Source organism: Colletes latitarsis, chromosome 12 (assembly GCF_051014445.1).
Source record: "Colletes latitarsis isolate SP2378_abdomen chromosome 12, iyColLati1, whole genome shotgun sequence".
NCBI lineage: Eukaryota > Metazoa > Arthropoda > Insecta > Hymenoptera > Colletidae > Colletes > Colletes latitarsis.
Genome location: NC_135145.1, coordinates 22,940,632 through 22,967,487, shown reverse-complemented (window position 1 = coordinate 22,967,487; position 26,856 = coordinate 22,940,632). Strand labels below are relative to the sequence as shown.

General features: G+C 45.8%; 1 protein-coding gene across 5 annotated transcripts; it reads right to left on the bottom strand.

Annotated features, from left to right (window-relative positions):
- Positions 1-39: 39 nt before the first annotated feature.
- Positions 40-26,856, bottom strand: Pi3k21b (phosphatidylinositol 3-kinase regulatory subunit alpha). 5 transcript variants are annotated; one of them, XM_076780149.1, is made up of 19 exons: positions 26,665-26,856; positions 25,882-25,954; positions 25,067-25,439; positions 24,875-24,988; positions 24,711-24,800; positions 24,586-24,633; positions 13,878-13,987; positions 11,869-12,003; positions 8,548-8,827; positions 8,379-8,477; positions 6,770-6,955; positions 6,556-6,684; positions 6,283-6,490; positions 5,967-6,200; positions 5,550-5,874; positions 5,211-5,458; positions 4,971-5,147; positions 4,516-4,770; positions 40-4,436 (listed from the first exon to the last, which is right to left on the bottom strand). In XM_076780149.1, the coding sequence occupies exons 3-19, from the start codon at positions 25,110-25,112 to the stop codon at positions 4,139-4,141; spliced, it is 2,982 nt and encodes a 993-aa protein (XP_076636264.1). In that variant the 5' UTR covers positions 25,113-25,439; positions 25,882-25,954; positions 26,665-26,856; the 3' UTR covers positions 40-4,138. The 5 variants fall into 5 exon arrangements, with proteins under 5 accessions (XP_076636264.1, XP_076636263.1, XP_076636262.1 ...); XM_076780148.1 differs by having other exon boundaries at positions 25,067-25,954; XM_076780147.1 differs by lacking the exons at positions 24,586-24,633; positions 24,711-24,800; positions 24,875-24,988; ... (1 more) ...; positions 25,882-25,954; positions 26,665-26,856 and adding an exon at positions 16,832-17,472 and having other exon boundaries at positions 13,878-16,681.

Genomic DNA, 26,856 nt, shown 5'->3' with positions numbered 1-26,856 from the left:
ACAAAAGCTAAGGCAACTTTTACACGTCATCTCTTTTTAAATTCGCTCTCTCTCTCTCTCAGTCTCTCCAAAAATGTTTTCTGTCCATCGATCCTCGTACTTCTGTCGCTACTTCCGGGTCTGCATCCATCGTGCACCGAACAGTCGAAGAATCATCTTCCGTTCGTCGACTCGACGAATCAAAACGATCGTCGCGATAATTGTTTCGTTGAAGCTTCGTCGAACCGGTCCTGCCGAGAAGTTCACGTTTAATTCCCAAATCTCCCGTGTCCTCTGTACAAAAACAGCTTTACACTAACTCGGATATATACATTGCATTTTGCATCGAGGATCATCGCGATCCTTTTTTTATTATGCTATAAAAGGCGGGCGTTGAGTGCAGGGAAACGTCTCAAAATTTTGTAAACAATGCTCAGTCAGTTATGGAACATGCATAGATGAGAAGAGAGAGAGAGAGAGAGAAAGAGAACATTATTTGGGGAGGTCGTTGGGTCTCTTTCTAGCTTGTGCGTGGGTGGAGGCGATAAAGAAAGTGAAACTTTGTCTTATCGACCTCCAAAATCGTTTTCATTCCTTCCTATGCAATGAGAAACAGAGAGAAAGAGAGTGAGGAAAAGAGTACCTCTGCAATTGTTTACAAAATTTTGCTATGGACACTGCTTTCAACGTACGTCTGACAGTCCACTCGTTTTCAAGGGAGGGCACACTATTTTTTAAAAGTCAATACATAAAGGAACTTCCTTCGTTCTTGATATGCTCGAGTATTGCACCTAAATCTTTCTGACTGAAACTTTCGAATGCATTTAAAATAAATCTTGGGATCAACTTACTATTTATAACAAATGAATATAAAAATGATATATCCAAAGCAATGTGAATACCGGTAGAGTTGTTACGCTTATCGAAGCTCTCGAGCATACGAAAAACGAGCAAACTTTTATACATTGACTTTAACAATCGTCCCTCAGTGCGTTCCACCAACTTCAACTTCGTTCTGTGTTTGTCAAATATCCTTGTTTAAATCTCCAATTATCTCTTTTCTCTTTCGCACAAGTACGCACGCACGCATCATTTTATTCGTTGCACACGGTTTAGCCCTAAACATAGAGCACCCAGCGTCGCTCCAAGCACCTTTTCGATGCTGAAACCTTAACACTAACCACCTGTGACGCCAACAAACCGACACTCTTAAAAAATTGCCGTGTCGTATTTAAAACACTCGACCAGATTTCTGAAAAATACGTTCCAGGTTCGTTACGAAAGATCTACGGACGATCTACCAGCGAATACAATTTCTCAAACGTTCGTTGACCCCGCCTCTGAACAGTACATATCACGATTTTTTAGATGTATATATAATACGTATGAGTATAACGTACCGTACGTACATATTATAAATAATTAAAGATTTATTTCCAAATTAAAAGCGCGTGCGTGCGTGCACGCGCATCTTTTCCCCGGCGATTTTCCTTTTCGTTTTCATATATTCTCATCGTTCAATGTATTACATCGTTACCGCGTGTCGTGTTTAATTGCACATTGCACAGTGTATTATGCATCTGTATCTCTTGTGTATGTGTGTGTGTGTTATTTTTTACGACGAGTAAGACTCGCGAGAAACTCGAGGGCAAACATTCTCGTCGAACGAAACAGCGTTTCGCGTCCATTTGGCAAGTGTTTCATCTCGTCGAGGATTCTATTATCTCGACTCGTTCCTACGCTGTCCTAAAACTCGAAAACCCGCGACCTTTGCCGACGAGTTTTCCAGCCGAGTCTTGCATCCTCGTCGCGTAGAACGCCTCTCGCGAACCTTCGCGCCAAGTCGGTTAGTTTTTTTAGAATTTCCAACCGGCGAATCTGAAAATACAACAGACCGAAGCTTGCGTTCAAAATAAAGAAAATTTTCGAAGGAAACGACGTCGACTTAGCGCGAAAGAATACGGTCGAACGATCGGACGATCACAAAATATATAGAATCCCAATCGAGCGCCGAGACACTATTTTTTTTTCTTTTTTTATTTTTTTTTGTCGTATAAAAAACCTACGCTACCTAAATCTAAGTAATTCGAAGCCATTAGGATGAGCAACGAGCCTTTTTCTCCGTGCAACGCGTCACCATTTCCCCTCCACATGCATCCACATCGTTTCACTCTTTGTCGCGCGTCCGAGAAATTACAGGAATTAATTAAAATAACGCGACGTCGCGGCTACGAGGCCGTTCCAACCTCGAGATCCTTCCTCGCTCGTCCATTCAATCGACTTGGATTCGTTTTTTCTGACTACGGCGGTATCGTGGATCGCGCGGGGAACCTCGACAACCGAAAGAATCTTCGCGTTTCCCATCGAATTTACATTTTCCACTGTGGATCGTTCCCGATACACTTTTGCGATTACGGACCGCTGTGTAATGCACAAAATTTCTCGAGAACGAGCCCCCCTTTGACTAAAAATTCCACTACCAAAGTCGCAGAAATTCTTTTCGTTGCTCCGGTGACCCAACGATCGACGGAAACACCTTTGAGATCATTCGAGTACAGCGTGAGTCTTGATCTACGAAGCAGGAAAGATCAATCCTCCCCAAGTGTCATGCGCGAACTGCAAAAAGATACGTGGCGATTTTTCTTTAGAAAAAAAAAAAAAAATCGATGGTATTGAAAATTCGCGATCGATACACTGTGTTTGAGCAGGGCTCGTTTCCGAATCTCGTTACTGGGGACAGTAAGATAATGGAATAATATTTAAAGATTATTATTCATCGATGCAAACACGATCGACGTCAGTAACGAAATGTAAGAATCGTGTATTTCTTTCTGCGTTTCCTTTGGGCTCGAATGTCGAGGATTCTACCATAAAAATGGTAGAGAAAATGATCGAATACCCAAAACAATACCACGAACTTTAAAATTCGCCACGTATTTTTAGGAGAACCGACTCGAAGACGCGACGCGCGATTTTGACATAAAAAAAAAGAAGACTGCGATCGATTTAAACGTACGAACATACGAATAATAAAATTACGAACATCGTTCCCGTAATATACGGTCGCGAGGTATGCAAATGTCCATCGATCATGGACGTACGACGCTAATGGAAAAAATTAAAAATAATGTGAAACATCGTATAAGAATTGACGGGGAAAACAATAAACACACGATATATCTCTCGCGTCGGCAATCCGAAATCACAGACAAATTACGTTCGCTTTCTTTCGAGAAATGATTCTCGCGCAATCGGTGTGTCGCGCACACAGCTCTGGCACAGCACTTTGAAATCGTTAACATTATTTAAAAAAAGCTCTAACGCGTGCCTCCGTGGTGTAATTTCGTTGTGAACTTCGAGCACACGTTTCTGGGATCGATCGTGCCGGGAGCCATAGTTGAAAAATCGATAATCGAGCCTCTGGTCTTCTCTTTCTCGTTCCAAACGCTACAAAGAGAATCATTGTAAATTGCTAAAAAAAAAAAAAACCGTACGCGTTCGAGAGGCTCGCCCATGCAACGCTAATTATATTCTAATATCACTGAAGATCTAGCTTCCGTAGATCGCCAGTAAACGATGCACGTACAAAACGGAGGTAACGCATTCGCGAAAAAAGAACACGTCGAACAAGTCAGAAATATCTTCTTTAAATTCTTCGACACCGCTACCCTGATTGCCAATTCCAGTTGCTTTCTTTTTTCTCTCTGCTATTCTGACGTATTCGATCGAGCATTAAAAGAGTGCAATTCGGAATTGTAGCGAACGATCCTCCCTCGGAGAATAGATTGACAGCGAGTTGCTAAAAGTGGGGGAAAAAAAAAAGAAAAAACTGTCCCTTTCGTCGTCGACAAGACCCGTGTGAGGGTCCCTCGGGACCCTGAGAAATTAATTAAACGCGATGCATGCAGTTGGTCCTGTCGATCATCGTAAATCATTCTATAACCGTAGACTCTTACTACCTGTTTTCATTTATCGATACCACTGTGCTTCGTTAAGGTTGCGGATCGCAACAGTCGCGCGATCGATACCAAAAGAGACATTACCGATCTTCTGGGGATCGACCGTGGTCGTAGCTTGGCGTCAACCAAGAAAACTTGCAAACGTACGCGTGTACGGTGTATCTAAAGCTTGGCCACGTCGGTGGACCGGCACGCGAGCATTACGTGTGCGGCGCGATGTGTTGATTATCGATCGGACGCGCGGTCTGCAATTGATTCTGCGTGTGTATCTGCATCTGCAGCTGCATCTGTTGCGCCTGCAGTTGCGCCAACGCCGCGGGCGAAGCGAAAACCGGATAGGCGAGGGTCGTGCTCAGACTCTCGTTGTGCTCCTCGAGGGAGTTCTGAGCGTAATGTAGCACCAAATGTTTCAAACTCTTGTGGATGTTGTACGGTTCAGCGAAACCGAAACCGCGTTCAGTGCCGTATATTATGCAATGATTCACCGTGCCGTTACACCTGCAAGAGAAACAATTCCAAACTAATTTTAATTAGCGCGAAGATCAACTGTGATAAAAAGAATCGTGGATCTCCGTACATGATCGACAGCGCGTACTGCCCGGTCCTCGATGTCCTGACGAGAAAGGTTCCGTCTGGTCGATCGACGAGCAAATGATCAGCGTCGGAACGAGAACACTCGAGGAACAGCCACGTCTTCTCGTCGAAATGAACTTCCAAGTCCACTTCTTGGAGATCCCCGTAACCCAAGTCGCCCAGCATAGGATTCGAGTGCGAATGGTTCAGCATGAGCTGGTTTATCTTGTTTTGTTTCATACCGTTCTTCTTCAACCATCTGTAACACAGCAATACAGGCTCGATCTCAACTGGATTATTTTACCGAACGCGTTCACTGTCCGGTCTCTTAACGGCGTATCCAGAAGCATCGGGCTACGACCCATATACGGGTCACGGACAGTGGGCGTGTTTAAATTGTCAAATTACTACATTGACATATATTAAACGATCATTAGTTTAACTTGTGGACAGACTTACATTAGATGCTTGTCCCTTTGGCGTACGAGCTGCAGTAGATCAGGCTTCAACTTGTGCATCTCTCGTTCGAGCGTTCTGTTGTACGCGATCTGTTCCTTCAAGCTACGATCCAATTGATCCTTGCTATCTTCTAAAGATTTCAGTCTTCGTTTCAACAAGTCAGCGTTATCGGTTAAACTGCAACCACGATCATCAAGATAATTAAACTATTTAAGTAAGGGTCGACAACAAGATGCTTACGTTGAGATTTCGTGCGGTTGTGCTTCCTTCTGGAACTTTTCTTGCAGCTTCATTTGCTCGTCGAACATCTTGATGGCTTCTGCGAAAGCTTCCAACGCTTGTCGTTTCAGCTGCACCTCGTAGGCCGTTCTGTTATACAATTCCGAAAATTCCTTGTACTCCGTCAACGCGTGGGTGATGTCTTTGTCGAGCTCCACGTATTTCTGGGCGACGTTCGTCATGTCGGTTGTACTCGCGATCTCATCATCCTGATGGCGAAGAAAAGATCGATTAAACGACGATGTCGGACGTCGAAGAGGTGTCCGCTAAAATTTACGAAAATAGTTTTTTTAATATTACTTGTAGAAACCTGGACACGGGGTACAAGAGTTTAATGTCCAGCGTCGAATTGTACTGTGCCAAGGAACAATTTCTGTAGTGGTCCACTAGCTCGATGACCGAATGGAAGTTGTACGGTTCCGAGAAGCCATATTTCCCGTTCCTCTGACAAATCTTGATGAGCTTGTTGGTCCCGCCTTTGCGTAACGTCAGAGTATACTCGCCGCCCTTGGAGGACGCGTCGCGGACCAAGAAGGTGCCATCAGGGGAGTCGATCATCTTCTCGTTCACCTCGTCCCTGGTAATGTCTCCCCAGTACCACTCAGCCTCCTGGAGCGTGCGTGGTCTGTTGAGAAAATAACATTTCAAACATAACGGAACGTTTTAACGATATTCTGCAAGAGTATATAGTTTCCATAGTGTTAAATAGTGAATTACCTGTGCGGTTGCTGTTGTTCTTTGTTGTCCGTGTTCGACGACGACGATCGGTCCATGGAACTGTCTTCCTCCAGAACGGAGTACGCGTCTAAAACTGGAAACTGCGGTCTCGAGACTTTCCGCGGCGGCAGCTGAGGTGGACTGGCAAACTGAGGCAGTCTTTCGTTCCACTCGCCGTGCAGCAACAGCATCTCCATTATCCGTATGTGCGCCTCGATGTTGTGAACGATTTGTCTTGACGATGAACAAAAAATACGGATGCAAAAAACGTAATGGATGGGAAGTTGATCGGTAGATAATTTCTACGGACGCTTACAGAATTCGTTCCCAAGGTGGTCGAAGGAAAATGTGGCACAAGACTTGAGTGAGGATGGTGGGGGGTTCCGTGTACCCTCTCCCGTGCTGTAATTGGCAGATTCGACAGAAATGGGCCATCAAATGGAACAGGGTGCTACGATGGTGGTCGGGAAGATCAGCGACCAGCTGTCCCAAACGAGCCGCGCACTGCTCGTCGTTTCTAATGTCTGAAACGAGATTGTAATTAATTTATTTCAAAAGAATTTGTTCCATATTTGCGTCTGACACTTACTCGAAGCTTCTATAAACCTATCGTAGAACTGTACGGGAATCACAGGGTCGGGCAATTCCCGTAGAAACTTCTTCAGGACGCTCGCGATGCATTGAGGGGTATACGAATTTAAATCAGCCTGGCAGACGTCTGCAAACCCCAAAGAATCGTAAATAAATTGTGAATAAATTTGTTTCAAGTATAAATAGAGTGTGGCTGTGGGAATTGTTTCTACCTTCGTTCAACTTTTGTCGCAATTCCGACGTTTGCTCGTTTGGAGGGCTGCTGTGGTAAACTTTGTACAAATCCAATGTGCTGTCCGCGAACGCCTTCTCCTCCAAGGCACGAGTGCACCGTTCCACTAAAACCGGAGCCGAGCGCGTAGATGCGTCGAATTGCGAGCACAGGCCAAGACCGAATACTGCAAAGGACAATCGAATCAAGCGTTTAGAGAGTAACGAGGGAACAAAGGAGGTTACTTTTCAGTGTTACGGCGTCCGCCCACCGCGGAGCGGTCGTGCATAGCAATGTTTATCGCTACGACAACCGGGAATACTTGAAATGTCTATCGATTCATTCCACTAACCATGGCGAATGAATTTTCCAACGAGCGTTCGTTGATAAATTTTCATTTGTTCAGAGCAGGCTCTATCGACCAAACGTCGCGAGCAAAAGAAAAACAGGTGCAAGGCGAAGTTAATTGACCGTGTAAATTAGAGTTTCGCTGCTGAAAAAATTCGTCAGTTTTTGTTCGATGCGTTCCAAACGAGACCGGAAAGGATTAACGCGTTCGCTGTCCGTGACTCGTATATGGATCATGTATCGCCGTGCTATTGGATAGGCCGCTGAGAGGACCGGACAGTGAACGCGTCGACGTTTGCCCGTATCTTGTAAATATATAAACGCTTATCGTATTTTCGAAGAATCCGCGCGATTCGAAGCGACTCGTCGCGAGCATCGCCACTTGTACAATCAAAGGCGTGTACGCGTACATTACAAGCAAGAGGTGGGGGGAGAGAAAGAAGGTGAAGTGGGCGGAGAAGGAGTGACAAGTGGCTCGGGGCGGGGAAAGAAGAAAGAAATTTATTTTTACGACCGTGACAGCCGACGTCTTGTTTCTCGATGACACCGTGGTCTTCTGTTGGCTCGAGGCGAGACCCATGGCACAAAAAGTCCGAATTAAAACACGCGGGGACCCGACGATACCGTATACGCATAAATTTATCGAGTATCGTTCGATGGAGGTCAACGCGGAAACTCAATATTCGTCAAGGTGCCCCGACAAATCAACGAGGAAGGCGGTGCCACGGAATTTTAAAAGACGATATATCCCAAGTTTACGTCCGACGCTCTCTTTTACAGAGAAGACGCGATCGTTTTATCAGAATCGCCTGCTAATTTCTCAGAAAAACGTCTGGTCGAACGAACACGCTCGCTATCGTAACGCGTGGGCGTAGCGACGACGAAGAAAGACGCGCGTGAATTAAACGCGACCAACGAAACGACAGTTCCTTTTTTTTTTTTCATTCTCCCGCGGTGAACGACGAAAGACAACGCCATGAATATTTAGTTATTCAGATATTAGAACGACAAGTAATGCGCCACACATATCCGAAGGTGTCCTTGCTGGAAACTTCATAACCGACCACGATTGCAAAGCAGTTCTCCGAGCGTCAGCGAACACGTTTCTGATGCAATCCGTGATAGTCAACTAAAAGACATCTGAATTTTTAAATTGTTTCCGTGTTCCGTTCATTAATGTAACGAAGTAGTAAATGGGTGTGTACGGCCGTATCAATGTCACGCCATTATAAAACTCTGTTCAGTGCAGGCGAAGCTATTACCTGGAGTAAATCTTTGAGCGCGATTTTCCGAGTCGACCGGCAGACAGTTCGAGGGTAAACCCGTCGCTGAGCACGTCCTGTGCGCGACCAGACCGCAATCTAAAATAAAAAGGAACGTTTAGTAATTTTGTAAATGATTCGGAAGAGTACTGAGACGATCGTCGCGTACCTAGACAAAGAAAGCCTTGATGCAGCAGGCCTCTGAGATATTTATGGCACTTGCTGCACTTCTCCAGCGCGCTGAAACTCTGCGGTATCAGGGTATGCGCGACGCCAGTCGTCGCGACGCCGCTGCTGCCGACGGAGTCGGTGCCCACGATGGATGTGGTGGTCGGTGTGACTGGTGTGTTCGTAGCTTCCGGTAACGCGGGCTTCGGAGAGGGCTGACAGAGCTCCTCGATGCAGGCCAGAATGTTTCTCTGATGGAACTCATCTTTGATGCCCATGTTCTGCAAACGATAGAAACGAAACATTCTAACGTTTTCCAATTTTAATTTTCAATCTCCTTCGCTGCCCGTGACACATATACGGGTCATAGCGTCACGCTTTTGGATACGACGCCGAAAGACCGGACAGTGAACGCGTTGAGACGAGGCTGATGGTGGGACTTAACAGGTGGTGGAACGTCCCTTGCAATAATCCAACTGTTTTTTAACAAAATACATATTCTTAATTATTACGAAAACCCAGGTGTTCGACGTGTCTCTTTATTTTTGTTTTTAACGCGTTCCAAGCACTTCCTTCCGGCAGTGTCCGTTGGCACGCAATTTTTTTCAGAATTATGCTTCCCGCTGAACTATTTTAATATCTACTACCGCGTTTCTTGGCGCCACGACGTGCACTGGGCCAGACGCTATTATTAGAACAACGCGTGGCAAAAGTGAAATATCGGTACATACGCGCCGCGTACAGGACGTTACAAAACAGAGACACGAGAATTCCTCCGAGATAATTAGAAAAATCGTTTGCCAATTTGCGATCTTCCTTTTTCGTGATACCGAAAGCAATTAAAATTTTTACTCGAACGCGTGATTATCGTGTGCGAGGGCGTGCATGTTCACGATCAGCTGGCTGAAGTATAAATAGCACAAAATCATGTCCACGACGTTGGTCGCGCGTAAAAACGTTAATTGCTCGTATCTCGAAAACGATTACGAACCTCAGATTACGCTGTGGTAAAGGACTTTTCCTATATTTTAATTCTAACAACTGCTTCGAGGACGTTGACGTTTGTTCCGATTAATGTCAAGAAACCATGTTACAGAGTCGGATATTTTGTAAGCGAAACCACCACCCTGATGGGCGGAAGAAAATTTCCGTAGAGGAAGTACAACACGTGCGTGTACCAGAAAAAAAATTTAGATTATTTTATTTCGCTGGAGTTTAAAAACGAAAAGGAAAGTAATTCTATGGACGACTCTCGGTCGCGAGAGAAGACCGATCGGAGTGGAATTTTTGCTGGAATCAGCGACGGAGATAACAACTTGTACGCGCGATCCATCAACCTGACACCCCGCTCGCGTTAAGCGTTAATTACACGCGAGACGACGCGAGTCCCGAAGGTTTTTTCGGGAGCCTCGAGCGAGAAAGATACGTGGTGGTGCCACGTCGCGAGACGATCGTTAAATTGTTACGCTCTATCGTCTGTAAAGGAAAGACGACGCCTCGCGACAAAGATAGTACGCCCTTAATTTATTTTCAATAACCTCGAGGCGTGTCTTGCGCGACGCAGGAAACGTCTTTGACGAAGAGGAATATTCCCCGCGACGGGAACGTTCTAACGATCTTGGTAATTAGGTAATTATCGACTTTTCGAGGCGACCGATAAAAATAAGAGAGAGCTAGAAACTTGCAACGTAACGCGGGCAAATCGGTTTTAAATTGCCCTAAGATGGATCTAAGGAACGTCGTCCGATTCGAGGCTGAAGAGATCCAGCGACGAAGGACGAAGTGAACCCGAGAATCCGGACGATTTCTCGCGCCGAAAGGACGCGAGAAACAATTTACGAGTCGATTAGCATGGTAATATGCGATTTACGCCCGAGAGAACCTTGGCCAGACGGGTCAGGACATTTTTATTCTTCGAGCACGGGCTAAAACGAGACGAATCCTCCCGAAACTCCAGGTAGAGAATTCTAACTAAATTCCATATCGTAAACAAAGTGTTCTATTCGAACAGTTCGCCTTAACCCTTAAGTAGATTATAGGAAAGTTTAAGCTAATAATAGTTACAATTAATTCTCAAATTGTCAAAGAAAATAAATTTTAATAGGCTTCTTTTAAGTTGTGTAGTTTACGAATCGTCTGAAATCAAAGTTTTGGTCTTGTAAACAATTTTGGGATTGAAAATTGATCTCCATTTAAAATAATTTTGTTGAGATTGAGAGCCCACTTAAGGGTTGATACACGCTATTTTCAAATTTTGAAAGAACTTAACGCTAATAAATGATACAGAATTTTGTGGGTATGCGTGATCGCATCACGGAAGCCAAACAACGTACGATGTTCCAATTTAAGATTTCGGGGCGGGCGCAGATAACAAAAGGAAAATCCATTCGCGCAAATACGACCGGAAAGTACTCGAGTATTCGCGATAAGCGATGAAAAATTTCATTGTGAAAAGAAATAAAGAAACGAAAGAGGGTCCCCTAGCAGATAAAGAGGCGACTGTGGTGGTACAGCAAACGCTACAGGGCAATTACAGGGTCAACGGGCCAAGGAAAACTTCGTCCAGATACTCTTCGGTCGAGGTCGTCGCCTTTGAGTACTAGCCAAAGAATTTTCGATCTGCCCACTGTGGATTCTACTTCTCTCGACGCGCGACTCTCAAACCTAAGCGGGAACGGGAGAAAAATTCGCAGACTATTAGTATTTTCCATTTTACAATCGAAACACAGTTTTATTAACCTTATTCCGGATCGAAGACGAAGTTTCGATAAAGGCATTTTTTAAAAATAAGTAAATGGTCAGTGGAACTTGTACAGGGTGTTCAGCCACCCCTGGGAAAAATTTTAATGGAAGATTTCTCGACTAAGGCTTCGATAAAAAGTTATTAAAAAATTATTTTTGGTTGCGGGGGTCGATTACAATCATTTTTTGTGAACAGACAAACCCCTGAAATCCTACGCACTTTCGAGAAAAAAATTCATTAACGAAAATATGTCTGATCATGAATGAATGATTCCCCTGAAATTTCACGTGTTTCAAATCGTTCTAAAAAAATTATTCTCAGTTGCAGGGGTCGATTAGAATCACTTTTGGTGAACAGACATATCCTCGAAATCCTGCGCACTTTCGAGAAAAAAATTCGAATGTGTATCGATTGCCTATCTGCAGGCGCAAACTTTGAACGTTAATAACTTTTTAATAAAACCTCGATCGACAAATTGGTATTCTTGATTTTCGTCCTATTTAGGCCTCTAGAATCTCCCATTACAATTTTTCCCACGGGTGACTGAACACCCTGTATAAATATGGAGAATTAGCTTACCAAGAGCTTATCCCGGTCCAGGTAGGGAAGATCACTGCCCTTGATGTCCTTAGATTTGAAAACGTCCGCATACCGGTACAGATTTAGGGCAGCCATCCATTCGACGACGTTTAGGGACGTCCACTCGCTCACGGACTGTCGAAAAAAATGGAATTCAAATGGAAATCGCAGGAAAAATTATACGATTAAATTCTGTTGAATACTTTTGTCACTTTTAAGTAGATTGAACCGTGTCTAGGTCAGACACGAAGGTCCATACTCCTTTACAGTTCCAGCTATCTTTAATCGTTCTAGGATTAAAATCAAATTGATCTCGTGTCTCTATAGATGAATAAATATTTTTAAAAAATGGAGTAGATTCTTTGTATACTGTTTACATCGAAATACCAAGGGAATTCTGTGATATTTGGACGATACGTTAAGGTTGATTTGAGGCTGTAAGCAAATTTTCAGCGACCAGATCGTGAAAACATCGTGAGAACCTGAAATTCCCGAACCTGTTCGGCGATTCGGAGGATGCTGCCAGCGGACAACAAGCCGTGGTCCGACGTTTATTCACAACGCGACCAGAAACTCTGATTAGATAGGGAACTTCGTGGAGAGAGAAACGAGACGTACGAACTTTTGTACGCGTACGTGTAAAATTGAACAGTCTATCGCCCGATAAAGCGAAAGCGTAAAAACCAAAGAGGGAAAAGAAAACGTAACCTTCTCTCGTAACCTTAAGCTTACAATCGTGACGAGAACGAGATAAGGCCTCTGCTATCGTCTACTCGAGAAGAAACTCCCAGTATCTTTGTATCTGTCGCGAATATTCGACGAATTTCCTTTCGATCGTGAAATCGAACGATTGCTAAAATTTAGAAACGTCTAGTGGCGGTGAAAATTTGATTAGAAGTGTGCAATTTGTAAAAATAGAAACGACAGCTGCATTCGAAACGATTTGATTGTTCGCAGACTATGTATCGATTAAGTGTGATCGAATCGAATTTAATCTCTGTCCAGACATCAAGATCTCGAGATATAGAATTTTTCCTCAATCCTGTCGCAAAAGGCGTAACTGATTTGAATCTCGAGCAGGTTTTCGCTCTGATAACGAAACGCAGCTAATGTTTGTGTACAAAATTCGTTCTAAGAATAGATAGGCGAGTAAAGGGTACTTGAGAACACGTTCAAATTTCCATGGGTTGGAACTGCAAAGGAGCACGCCCGCTATTTATGTAAATCAGAAAAACACAAGCGATACGATCCAGTCGTCGAACCAGTCTGTTCACCCATGCGCTCGAATAACAACAATATATACAATGGTAAACAATTTTCCGTATACAGGGTGTTCGGCCACCACTGGGAAAAATTTTAATGGGAGATTCTAGAGGCCAAAATAAGACGAAAATCAAGAATATCAATTTCTTGACTGAGGCTTCGTTATAAAGTTATTAAAAAATTTCAAATCATTTTGAAAACATTATTTCTAGGTTCTGGGGTCAATTACAATCATTTTTGGTCATTAGACATACTCTCGAAATCCTACCATCTTTCTAGAAAAAAATACAGTACGAACGGAACTTTTTAACGAAGCCTCCATCAACAAAATAGTATTCTTGATTTTCGTCTTATTTTGCCCTCTAGAATCGCCCATTAAAATTTTTCCAAGGGTAGTCAAACACCCTGTATACAACTTGGTCGGGCTGCGAAAAATATAAAAATCTGTTCAACATTAATCTCCTTCGAAATTAAATAATGTACCGTTTGGAACAATTGTTTGAAAATAAATCGTACGTCTAAAGGTATAAATTTAGCTGTATAAGCTTGTAAAAAGAGGTCCACTAAAATGTATTATGCAATAATAACAATATCGTTACTTTTGTACACACATATCTGTTACTGTATTTTTTATAACTTTAATATTCAGTATTTTGTATTCTATTTTAGCTGTACAAGTTTGTAATTAGGGGTCCATTAAAATGTCTGATGAAATAATACTAATAAAATGGCGAACGGTTACTGACCTTATCCTTGTCGTAAAGTTGGCCCGGTAGCGCGTGACCCTTGCTACTCCATTGGCAGAGGTGCTGCCCGCTGTACTCCGAGCAGACCACGTGGAAGCACGCATGGCACTCTGCAGGACATACAGAACCGCACATGCAACAGCAGCACGGATTACGTCCGAGTTTAGCGAATGTTCTATCGAGCGGGGGCGGCTCGAGGCCGCCTCCTTTGCCCTTGAGAAGGGCGCGCTGCCCGCTAGCGGAACCCGAGCCCTCGTGACCGATCGGTTTCGAGGACGTGTCGCGATTTTGTTGCACGCCACCCTCGCACCAACACACGTATCGATGAAACGACACTGGCCTCGCGCACGAAACAAACCCTTTCCAAAGCTCGTCGTACTCGCGAGCCGCCTCCTCGGCGGATTTCCTCGCGTTCTGTTCCTCGTTCGAGGCGGATACGTTCGACCGGCTGGTAACGCGATGGCTGACGATCGCGTTACCGTTCATCAAACTGGTGGAAACGGTCGTGAAAACGGAGGACGTGGTGGCGGTGACGGTGACAACGGCGCAGGAATTGCTGTTTACCGAGCTCTGTTGATTGGGGTACCGTTTGGATAACGCGACGATTCCCCTGGATCGATCCGAGGATTGATTCTCGCTGGGGGAGCTCGTCAAGGGGGTCATTTGAATCTCGTTGTAAGTAGCATTGGTGGTGACGACGTTGGTCAGGAACGCTCGCTTCCTGGTGTCGCGGTGCAGTTGCAGATTGGTGGCGATGGTGGCCTGGCTCGCGATCGTCGACGACGCGGAGGACGTCGTGGCTGCCACGGTGCTCGTCGTCGTCGTGGTCCCGGCGCCTTTGCGTAGCATATAATTGTCCGCGTCTACGGCTAACAGCCGCGACATGGCCGTGGACTTGGACTTGGTGTCATCGCTCGAGGTGGTTCTCTTGGGCGACGATACCGCTGCTTTCGTCGTCGTCGTCGTGCTCGTCCTGGATTTCTTCTCGTGCTCCTCCCTGTCCCCGCTGCCACCCACCGCCGTTATCGGGCTAAGGAGATCGTGTATCCGGCCGTGTAAACTGACCGCGGGCTGCTGCACCTGCGAAGCAGCGGTCGCAGCTGCGGCGGATGCGCTTGTCGCCCGCTTCATCGCTCGGGCCAATGATCACGATCATCAAACCTCTCCTCCGCCGACCACTAGGTTTTCTGAAACTCCTGTTCCGCCAAGTTTCCGCTTTCCGGGGAGTCCTGAGCCTTCCTCGGACCCGTCATCGTCCCTTCCAAATACACCTCTCGAGGGGGGGGGGCGAGAGAGGGGGTTACGTTGCAACTTCCACGACTCGCATTTCGTCTAACGTTCAAAGGAAACGCTTCGATCGTTAACTTATCGTCGATATCTTCGAGCAGGAAATATTCCGTTGTACGTTAGCTCGCGGAGAGAGAGAGAAGCGAGAAGAGAGAGAGAACGACGATCGGTAAAATTTAAACGTTAACCTTTCCATCGAGGCGATCCCACCGATTTCGTAGCCGCGTTTTAACTCGATCGAAGTGGAAATAGACGGACACGCACGGATAAAGAAGTGGAAGAAGGGGGGAGAGAGACGGAGATAGAGTCGCTCCCGTGGGTGTGACCTCGTGTAAATTCGTTTTCCATAAATCTCGGCTCCTACCACACGTTCTCCCTCGTTCTCTTTCTCTCTCTCTCTCTCTCTCTTTGTGTCTCTCTCTAGCGCGGGGCACACACGACCTTTGTATAAACGTCGAGATTCGCCGAGCCGAACGAAACCGGTTTCGTCAAGCAACGACACCGAACGATTTTCAACGTAGTCCCTCGTGTGGCCGTGCAGACCCAGAAAGAGATCCTCGTGTCTCGACGACAGAGCGACTCCAGGTGGACCCAACGCGGTCCCCCTCGTCGATCGGATCGACGGTGGTTCACCAATGCGGTCGATTCTCTCCAATCGAGGCAATCGGTAATCTATCCATGCTCGATGTTTATCCAGCAAACGTGCCCGTTAACGTTATCGTCCTTCGCGCGTGAAAACAGTCCCACCGCTAAACGGTTTTCGGATACTTTGAATCAGTCTTGGTAGCTCGTTATATTCGAGACACGTTAGATACAGTTGCGAGGCGTAAATCTCCGTTAGCACGGTTCGCGGTAAAAGCACCGATCTCACGGTAGTCACGAAATCTCCGACGAAACTTTCACGTCGATCGTTGGATCGTAAACGTTTTCACGTAACCCAGCGTTACTTGGTTGTTCGAACGATCCGCGCACAGATTATCGATTACGAAACGGGACACATCTGCGCTCGCCCTTATCGCGACCACCAAAAGTCCGCGACTGCGGTGGTGCTCCTGTCTTCTCGATTTCGTTCGCGTTCTTCTTTCCCCGATAGATCGCTTGGTGGAGGCACTTTACCATCGGCGAGTCAACGGGCGATCCGTCGGTAAGGCAGCGCGCCGCCGGACAACTGGTATCTCGTTGCTGGTTCTCGCCACGCATATAACCTTCTCTTTCTCCTTGGTAGCCTCCCGTGTTCCGAAAGATGATCGTTCCCCGATGCTTCCCCGGTCCTTCTATCGACGATTCTGAACTTTGACACCCCCGTCGAGAACCTCTGGCCGCTCGATTCGACGGTGAACCGTTCCCGGGACACGTTTTTGGGGAAAAACCGAGATACCAAATGTTCCTATTCTTTCACCGATCCAGTCCACGCCGAAAGACCGGTGTATACGTGCCTACTCGTCGAAGCAGCGCACGCACCTCTTGGTCACGGGATGGAAAAGTCCACTGGGCACTGCACTTTTTGCACCGGCGGCCTGCACCACGCACACAAGCGCGTCACTTTATGCACGTACGTGCACGGCACTATCTCTCCCTCTGTCTCTCTCTCTCTCATACACACGCTCTCTTTCTCTCTCGCATACACACATACACGCACTCTCTCTCTCTCCTTCTCTCTGACGTACCTTCACTCCCCTCGTACATGCACCAATTCTCTCTCTTTTCCTCCCTCGGGACACTGTTAGTTTCTTTCTCACTCTCGACTCATCCGTCTTTCGTGTGCCATTCTCCTACCACTTCGACTGACTTTTATCTTTCGGTACAAGTACGCGGTATCGAAGATTCAATGTTTCCGAGGGGCTTCCACTCGTCGAAGGTGTAGGAGTCTACGGAGTTCGCGCACCAAAGAGGATCGACACGAATATCGCCCGTGTATCATAAACAGTCACGTACGGTACTTGGCGTGTACTCTCTCTTTCTCTCCGACTGTCTGTCCGTTCTTCCTGGCTTCCTTCCACCTTCGCCGGATCGTTGTCAAAGCGCACGATATTATAATAAGACCGTTCTCGTCGTTCCTCGTCCCGTTCGCTCGTCCCGTTTACCACCCGATCGTTTTAACGTCGTTTCACAGTGTTCTACGCGTACGATTCCCTACCAGAGAAAATATCTTCTCCGGCGGCTCGGCGCACAGCTGACCGGCCGGTCCGCCAAGTTCGGTCAATAGCCATAGCAGTCGCAGCCTGCCGAGGGTTGCTCGAGCTCGACCGTCGACGTTCCACTTCGGCCCTTTCCGTCTTGTTTCGGCCGTTTCCGTAGCCTCAACGCGACCACCCCCGTACGAAGCGATCGCCGGGCCTGGGGGGCTTCGCGAAAATTTCTTCCAAGCTCCGCACTCCCACCCACACGCGCTTCTCGCGTTTAAAATATCGTCTAATTTCGTCGACGAACAAGGGAAATAGATTTTGTAGTGTTCTCGCGCGATCGAAGGCAGAGGCTTTGTTCGAATAAACACGGAACGGAGTTGCAGTAATATCTGGTTCGATTTTACAAGAACCAGCGATCGTTGATTTCTGCCGTACGATCTATTATTACTCGAAGAACCGAGTATTCGATCTGGTTGAATAGTTTGAGCGCGGCCAGCGCAATCATCGTTCGCGGACCACGTTCGAACCGATTAATTAAAAATTACCATCGGTCTGGACTCGGGCTTGTGCTTATCGAGGACCAGCCGCGATAAAGCCCATCGAACAGACGCATCCGCGGTTTTCAACCACGACGGTGCGAAGATCGTAAATACGATCGTGAAAACGATATTAAGTTTGTCGTCGTTCGTGGCTGTATCGAGAGCTGGACCAATATCGATGCTCGTTCGTGTCAAATGTAGATCCGTAAAACTTGAAAAATTAGAAGAGGGAATCGAAATCCCGTGCTTCCCTTTCCCTGTGTCGTAAATCTGGATGCTGACGGGGCCAGGGATCAGATTTCATTCTCTACGATCGTCCTTCGTTCTCTCTTATCGTGAAAGCTCTGAGAGCGATGCGTTCAAGTGCGTACGCACGTGCTCTCGCGCGCACCAAGGGCCTCCGGGTGCTCGAATTGCATGAAAGGGTCGCACGCGTGTACTTGAAAGGGAAGAAAGGGACGTGAAAGTGAAAAGCGACTTTCCAAGGCAAAAGGAGCGAGGGGGTGAGCGATACAAGGATCCCTGGACGTAGGATGATCGAATCAAGCCGCGCAAGCGCGCGGGCATCGAGTGTCCTGTTCAAGGTCACAGTACCACCAACCACCAAGACCAACCTTTCGTCCTGCCCGAAGGACCGATCGATTTCCCCAATTTAAAAAGGGTAGACTCTCCTTTCGGGATCGTCCAATAAGTTTCGATTGAATTATAACCAGCCAAAGTAGAATAAGGACGTGTGTAGTCAGCCGGAGCGCGAGGTCCAGTGGGATTCCCCTATCGCGTTCCAAAGGACCAAAAAGGAGGGAAAACTTCGATTCGCGTCAGCGTGCAGAACGTTATGGTTGCGACAAGGAACGCGGTTATTTTTTTTCTTTTACCGTGCACAGAGGTATGTTTCGAATCAGGTCGCAAGAGGCGCGGCGCGTTATTAAATATCTATATTACGCGAATCTTGCTTGATAACTTTCAACTACGCTGCTCGAGTCGCGGCTAGTCGAACGTTTAGGTCCTGTGTTGGTTAACAAACGTCAAGCCTCGTAAAATTTCGCGAATTTACATCGAACGTTTCGAAACTCGAATGAAATTACCAACGATAGATCGATCCATCGAACGGGAGAAAGCGATCTTTAGAATTTCGATAATTCTCGCGACTCGATACGGGCACTGCGATAACAATAAGTGCCATTGTACTTGGGCAGACCTCTCGTCGAGATATCGGTTATTTTTTATCGAAGATAAATAATAGGTAAGAGCACGTGACTTTTTCCCGCCTACGGATCGCGCGTTGCTCGAAGAATAAAACGATGCAACATAACACGCGGTCCCCCGTTTTCTTTCCCATCGATGTTTAAATACGAGGACACGCCCCGGCGATATACACAAAGCGGCTCTCGGTTTTATTTCACTTTTGCGCGTCTCGCGAACGCGCCAATTAATTCGAAAACAAGCAACGATCGACGCGTCGAATCCATCGACGCAGAGGATTGCGTAACGATGCAAATGAATTCGTCAAGATATCGGTTTCTATTTTTTCTCTTTTCTGCGTTGCACGAGACATCGAGAAGGCAAGTGTCGTTACTTAACAGCCTCGAACCTCTAAATATGATTCAGAGGGAACCGACTATACGTCGCGAGACTATCGTAGGAAGCGTGGGCGGTAGATTCTCGGTAATGAGACGAGTTACAGTGCGACGCGTTACGCAATCGACGAAATTGCGGGTGCCTCGACGGTAATAATTAGCAGCCAGCGTGTAATTGCCGAACAGAAAGGTAGGAAATGCACGCCAACGCGAATCAACTGCCGTCCTTCGATGCCGAGTTCCATCTCGTTTGATCGGCCAAAATAAAAAGAATATTACTCTATCGAGATTCAAGGAGAACGTGGTATCGAAAATTATCGATATTTCACGTCGCCGGGAGTTTCGATCAACTGCGTCGTACGCACCCTATTCTCCTCGCGTCGACTTCATCCTTTATCCCGGGGAATCCCGAATTTCCCATAGCAACGTGACGGTGCACTCCATTACCCATGACCTCCGCCCTAAGCCTGGGGGCCTCTATATCTGCGAATCAATGCAGCTCTATCGCGTGCATCCCGGCTGTGTGTAACATTCCCTGAAATGCAGCCGCGAGCCTAATCGAACCGGGGGAATGCATTCGCGACGACACGCGATTCCTATCGAGAAAAGAACCACGCGCTCGATTTCTCTTTCTTCTTTTCCGTCTAGTTTCACGCGGAATTTACACGCTGCACAAGCACACAGACTCCTCCGTTCGTCACGTAACTTCTCAAACGCGTGCCATTTAATTTCGTTCGTGCAACGGTGGCCACGAAAAAGGATAGATCCGACTTCGTAAGATCCGTGAAACACGGAGAAAATGCAGTGTGGAGGCATCGGACAACTCGCGAGTATATCGGTGGCCAATTTGAATACATCAATTTTCGAGTTTGCAAAGAAGATTCCCCGGTTTCGTGCAAAAAGAGCACGGACAGAGGGGGTTTTCTAGTTTCGTTGGCTTTCGCGAACTACTGGAACAGTGCCTGGAATAACTTTCGCCGTCGAACAAATATTCCGCTCATAAATATGTATGTATCATAAATCGGTTATGCGGCAAGATTGCTGGGACTGTGTATCAAAAATCGGAATAAAAGGATGATGAATGAACTTCATTGTGAGTCCACCGGGGGGACAGGGAGGCGACGAGCGCAAAGAGAGAAGTAGGCGTGTGCATATATCCGAGCGGCTTAATCGAAAGTTACGTGCAAGCTACGTACGAGGTTTATTAAAAGCAACCGGCCGACGTGTTTCTTGCATTCGTCGATACAAATTCGCGTACGATCGCGAAACTTTCTCACGCCAGCGTGCATAATGGAAATAACGACCGACATTCTTTTTTTCGCAGCCAGAGTTCGTCGATATTAGAAATCGAGCTTCTAACTAAACACTCGACACTTCCTGGGGGGGCTGTTACACTTGATACGACACTGGTCGCTGAATTTAAATTACCAATATTTACGTTCAACCACGATACATCGATACAGTATCGATGCATGCAGTTATAAAAAAACTTACACCCCGGAAGCTTTTAATATAACTGTATTGAACCTTATTTTTCAACAGGTTGTGAGTTCAGAGTGACGGTCACCGGTGACCACCATGGCAATCTGTTATTTTCCAATATTCCAGATTAAAATAGAGTTATTTACCAATATTAAGATTCTTCTATTCTAAATATTGCAACGCATTCTAAGTTCAGAGTGACGGTCACCGGTGACCACCGGGGCAAGTGAGGCGTTAAAGTGCGCCAAAAGAAAAACTGACGCCGATCTCAACTCCGAACAGGCCAGAATGAAAGAATTCTGGCCCCAAGGGGGGCGAAAAGCGTAAGGACACGGGGCTAAACGTCCGGAACGATCGAGTATAACGTACGGCGAAGGTGCTCCGAAAGAGGGAACACGCTCGCTCGAGGTGGACGAGTTAATTTTAGTTTAATCGACCGACCTGATACGAAGAGCTCGTGTACGAGAAGCCGATGCACGGACGTAAGTAGGCATACGTAGGCGCGTTCTCGAGAACGAGTCGAAGCACGACGCTGTACACGTGGAAGTATTGTCACGCGTCGCAGGGGTTACACGTAACTTGAACGACTAACGCTTCACCCCCACCGCCTGGAACTCGCTCCCGGGAGTTTCCCGGCTCCGAAACACGGGATCATCGCGAATCGAGGGCCCTAGCAGCTTCTTGTGCCCAAATATCCACGCTAAAAATGAGATTGTGGCCTCCCACGCTCGCCACCAGAGGGGTCACGTTCTCACAAGCGCTCGACCGACCCCTCGGTTGCTATACATTCCTCGAACGACTTCCCAATATCCCAAGGCAGGGCCTGCTAGGAAGCCTTACTGACGAGTCCACTAGCAGGCCCAAACGAGACATTCGACCAGGAATAAAACTAAAAATTCTGGAACCAATAATATTCCCCTAGGCAGACAGGCTGAAATTGTGCAAGTTTGACCGGACGACCAGCTGCTTCGAGAGGCTTCCGTTCGACGGTCAAAGTGCATACGAATGGGCCGTGTAAACGGGACGAGCGAGGGGGTGGTGTCGAGGTCGTTCGGATCGAAATTATTCAATTAAGGTCATAGGCTATGGAACACGGCATTATAATCGGGCCCTGCATCGAACACGACGCATAAAAGAGGTTTTCTCTATTATCCGCGATCTTCTCGATCGATCAAGACCGTCGTGACGCTATCGAAAGTGCATCGTACCTTGGGTGCCACGTCGACGAGAAAATACGGAAGTTAATGCTCCCTCGATTGATAAGAATGTACAGAACGTTCCGCCAGATACGAATCGAATACAAATCAGACGCGACGCCGGAGAAGGTCGAAGTACCCTCGCGAGCAACGAGCCCGTAAAATGTTGGCGGTTAGGTTTCTCGCGAGATCGAAGGAAACGCGGGAAGGAAAAAGTCGGTTTCCATCGTTTCTGGAAGGCCGATGCACGACACACAACTCGTCGCGTTCGACGAGGCTAAAAAGTGGAAAAACTCGTGCATCTGCCTCGTCGACGAGAGCGGGAGAAGGAAAGAGAGAACGAGAGAGGGGAAAAAAGAGAGAGAGAAAGCCGGAAATTGTGGAAAAAAGGGGGGAAAGCGGCGGAAGGGCGAAGCGCTTGCGCGACGAGCTCGTTTCCATGGCTTCGTTCGTTTCACGTAGCAACAGGAGGACTTTTGACCCCGTTCGATTGTCCTTCGAAACAGCTCGGTGTGCCTCATCGTTTTCTCTCGTTCTGTCGGCCGAGAGAGGCGAAACGCATCGTTGAACCACGCTTAGGCCGTCACTCTTTCTACCTAAGCTCATCGCGTATGCCACGATCAAATTTTCACGGAAATTCTGCACCCTTTCCAAAGGAGGAACCGCGAGAACACCGGCGAGAATCATTATTTAGACATCCCTAACGTCGACGAATTTCGAGAGCGGACGATTACGAATGACGCACGAGTTTAATTTTACGAGCGGATCGATGGAGCAAAGAAAACCACCGTTCGAGACGTACGTATATGAAAATAAATTTCAAGATCGTGGAATATTTAGCCTGATCTTCCGGAAGGAAAGATGCAGACCGTTTCCACGAGGAATTTCTTCGCATAGATTCGTGCAACGTGGTGTCCCTGGCCAAATCGAGATCAGCTGTTTCCGCGTAAATCACGGACAGCGTAAACGAGAAGCGATCCTCCGCTTTGGAAGCATACTTTTTAGCTCGAACGATGAAAGATCGTGGCCAACCAGAGAAAAAGAGAGTAATCGTCGAATGGCAAGGACGAGCCAGGTCGAACGTAGGTCATGGAAGGATATGCATCCGAAAGCGTGTCTCAGGAACAAAGAGAACCCGTTTTATATCGTGCCGCAGGGCCGTTTTTCTTCGATCATTTCTTCCCTGCGTCACGACGGAATCATCGATTCCGACACGACGCGAGCACGGTCACGTAGGCGTGTAGTTGCAATCGAATGCATCGATTCTCGAAGATTATCCAACGGTCGACTACCGTCGATCGTGCGATCCGCGACTCGAGAGTTCGAAAACGCCTCGATTCCCCATCGAGAGCGCGTGGAACGAGTCGTTCGGGAGGTTACACTTTTGTACAATTTCGTGGCGAACAACGCGTGCCACTGAAAAACCGATCGCTCGCGCCAGAGCTACGCGAACGCCGCGCGCGCGCTGCCGTTAGTTTCATTTTTTCTCGAGCGTGAAATCCAATGAAACGTAAGTAATTTCGTTTGCACAGTTGCCGAGTGTACAATATCTGGGCTTATACGCGGATATACGACCAACGATTTCTACCTCTCTTGCTCGCTAATTCTGTATCTTCCACGTATTTAGACTTGCCGTGTCTATATCCGGCATAGGAGCTCGACGAAAATTCGCGAATTATCATAGGATTCGATGATGCACGTTAAAAAGGGAAAGAACCAATTCACTTTGCGATTACGGGAACAATAGACTGCTGGGATTAACATACGCGAAACGATATTTGGTTAGCGATTGTTACGCGTTTGGGGAAAAGCGTGTTCGATCGAATGTATGAAATTTTAAACCGTTCCAAAATTTCACGTAACTAATTACTGTTTTGAAACGTTAGAGTATCGATCGAGTATGCAGAAACTCACTGGTTGAGGTTGGATGCTCGAAAAGTCCCACGAATTAGGATATAGGAGCGAATACTTGTGAAGAGTTGAGACGTCCCTGGATCGTATGATGGCAAAGGCTCGATGGTGGGGAGCAAGATGGATAGGAGAGGGTTGTGGAGTTTCAGAAAAGAAACTGCCGGCCGAGCTGGAAACGAACGGGACGTACGGTGAAGGGGGACACGATAGCACGCCACTTGAAATCACCACGACTGCATGTGTTACTATGCTACGGTGTCGCCCTCGATGGTGATCCAAGAAATAACGAGCGTCGTCGGTGTTCGCAATTCACCCGACTAGAGGGCGAACTTATCGCTGATCAATTTTTTACGCGATCGGTAATATCATTGTAAACAAAAAATATCGTTCGATAACTTGCACTGGTTATCGATAAAATGACTAAATTTCCGAAAGATAAATTCGACTCGTCTTGGTCATGCTTTATCTCTTCGAACGCGAATATATTCTTCATTGGGACAAGACACTATGGATCTACACGAGATACGAACGATGATCGCATTGATCTACTTACGAACTATGTAATTTATTAATAAATATATCGAACTCACCTTTGCATTTGACTCCCACATGTCCAGTGCCCCAAACATAATCTTCACCTGTAATACGAATAATCGATTTACGAGGGAATATACCGAAGTATGAATAATCGATTTAATACTAGACATTTACTTACAGTGTTTACAAAGAATAGGGGTTACAAAATATACATCTACGAGGACATGATTATTCTTGGGTCCAGTGGTAGCTGAATCGGCTACATACGCTGCAACGAAAAAAAAAGATAGATTAATTATCCTATTCTACGTTTTACGTGTTTACTAGTAAAAGATTAAATACCGTATGGCCCATTGCTGAGAGTTACATAAGACGACTCTTCTTCTTTACGAGTGTCTAAATACGGTGATAAATTTCCTTTCAGCATTAGGACTTCCTCGAGTGTACCTTCAATGTCTAAAAAGGAAATAACCGCTGTCAAAAATTTGAATTTGAAACTTACGAACTCGAAGATACATGAAGAATTTTTCTAACCGGTACAAAGTCTTCTCTTCGGTTCTTCCGATCCACGCACAAGCATAAGCACTGTTTCTCGTTTCTCCGAAATACAGCGTCGTCCGAAATTCGTTTGGAAACGATCGCATTAACGTATTACTTTCTTCGTGGAAAAATATATTACAGTTAACTCGTTTCTCAGTCGCACATGGTACAACATGGGTAATTTTGCAAAATGCTACAATCACAGAACATAATTTCTTCCGACCATTGCGCATCCTCCTCGTGGACTTAAAACATTTTTATCGTTTCAATTACGCCACTATCGTGTGTCAGAACAGATTCTTACTTGATACTCTGTGTATGCTATTTAAGAGTAGTACTTGTAACTGTTTGAGCATCGTTTAGGAAGCTGATTTTTACCAGGGATAGAGAAACATGGTACAATTATTACTTCTTTCTTCAAACGAATTTGATTTTCTCTTGTTGATTGTATCAACCAGCACCACAATTATCAAAAACTTACGGTAACTCTTGTTTAAGGCTACTCGCGTGTATACATAGATTTATATTTAAAAATCTTGTTGCTAGATGTATGTGTATATATATATATATATAAATATATATATATTTGCAATATATATATATATATTTATATATACACATGTAAAGCGATGTATGCAATGATAAACTATGATGATTTTTCAAGCGTCAGCTTCTCTGAACGCATAAAATCATTCAAAATAACTCGATATGAACACAATGATAATTAGCCATGCATAATGTTGCGATGCATCATGATTTCATCATTCTTTTCTGTATTTCTTTCGTGAAGACCAACTGCTCGAATGTACCTCTTCCTTTGCTTGGATATTTATTTCATGGTGTTTCATATCCACTTTCACCTTCCAGACCCTATTGCATTCCCTACAACGTGCAATCAATAAATTCATTGTAATTAATTTGTTAAACAATCAAATAGCTTCTAATTAACGACGTTTCATCAATCTTTCGATTTTCCAAAACAAATATCTCACGTTAGAAATGATTGAACACTATCTGCAGTGCATTGTGATAAACTATTATTAGGTGGGAGTAGTTTATAATACGATATTTATAGCGTTTTATGGTACTATCGATAAAGAAAAAAAGAATTGTAACGAAGCATCGTACGCGTATCCGAACGAGTGACGCGAACGGTTCACGCGTTACTCGTAACCGTCGATAAGTTTTTATTGTTATAATGTTGCAATTGCGGAGAACTTTTTACTCTATTCCATCGTGAAATAAACTTACGAGTATCGCGACAGTTCGTGTTGATCACATGGCGGTTCTATACACACACAAAATCGTACAGAACACGCCTTCGATAATGAACTGCGAAGCGAACATCACACGCGTGCGGGTGTAAATAAAAAATTTACACCGCTCGGATTACCGCAAAGCGTTCATCTTTCATTTATACGCAACCGTGTCTTGCGCACGTTGGAAAGCACAACGTTCGAAAGGGTTTCGAAGCAGATGAAATTCTTCACGGGAAACAAATTCGACGTCGAAGATTGATATTGGTGGGGATACGAGAATCGAGAGTTGATGAAACGCGTTTTATCCAGCCAATTTAATTCGGAAACCACTACCTTTGCACTTCGACACATTGGATCCTCAATTTTTCAAGCGTCGGGCACCGATGGATGAACAAGAAATCTTGAAAATACCAAAAGGTAAGTGACAAAGAATTGTTTCCCTCGATCACAACACGAACACGGTTAGGCCAGCCTAAGCAGCTGAGGGCGCTGTGATCGATCATTGCTTACGTTTTATCATGATGA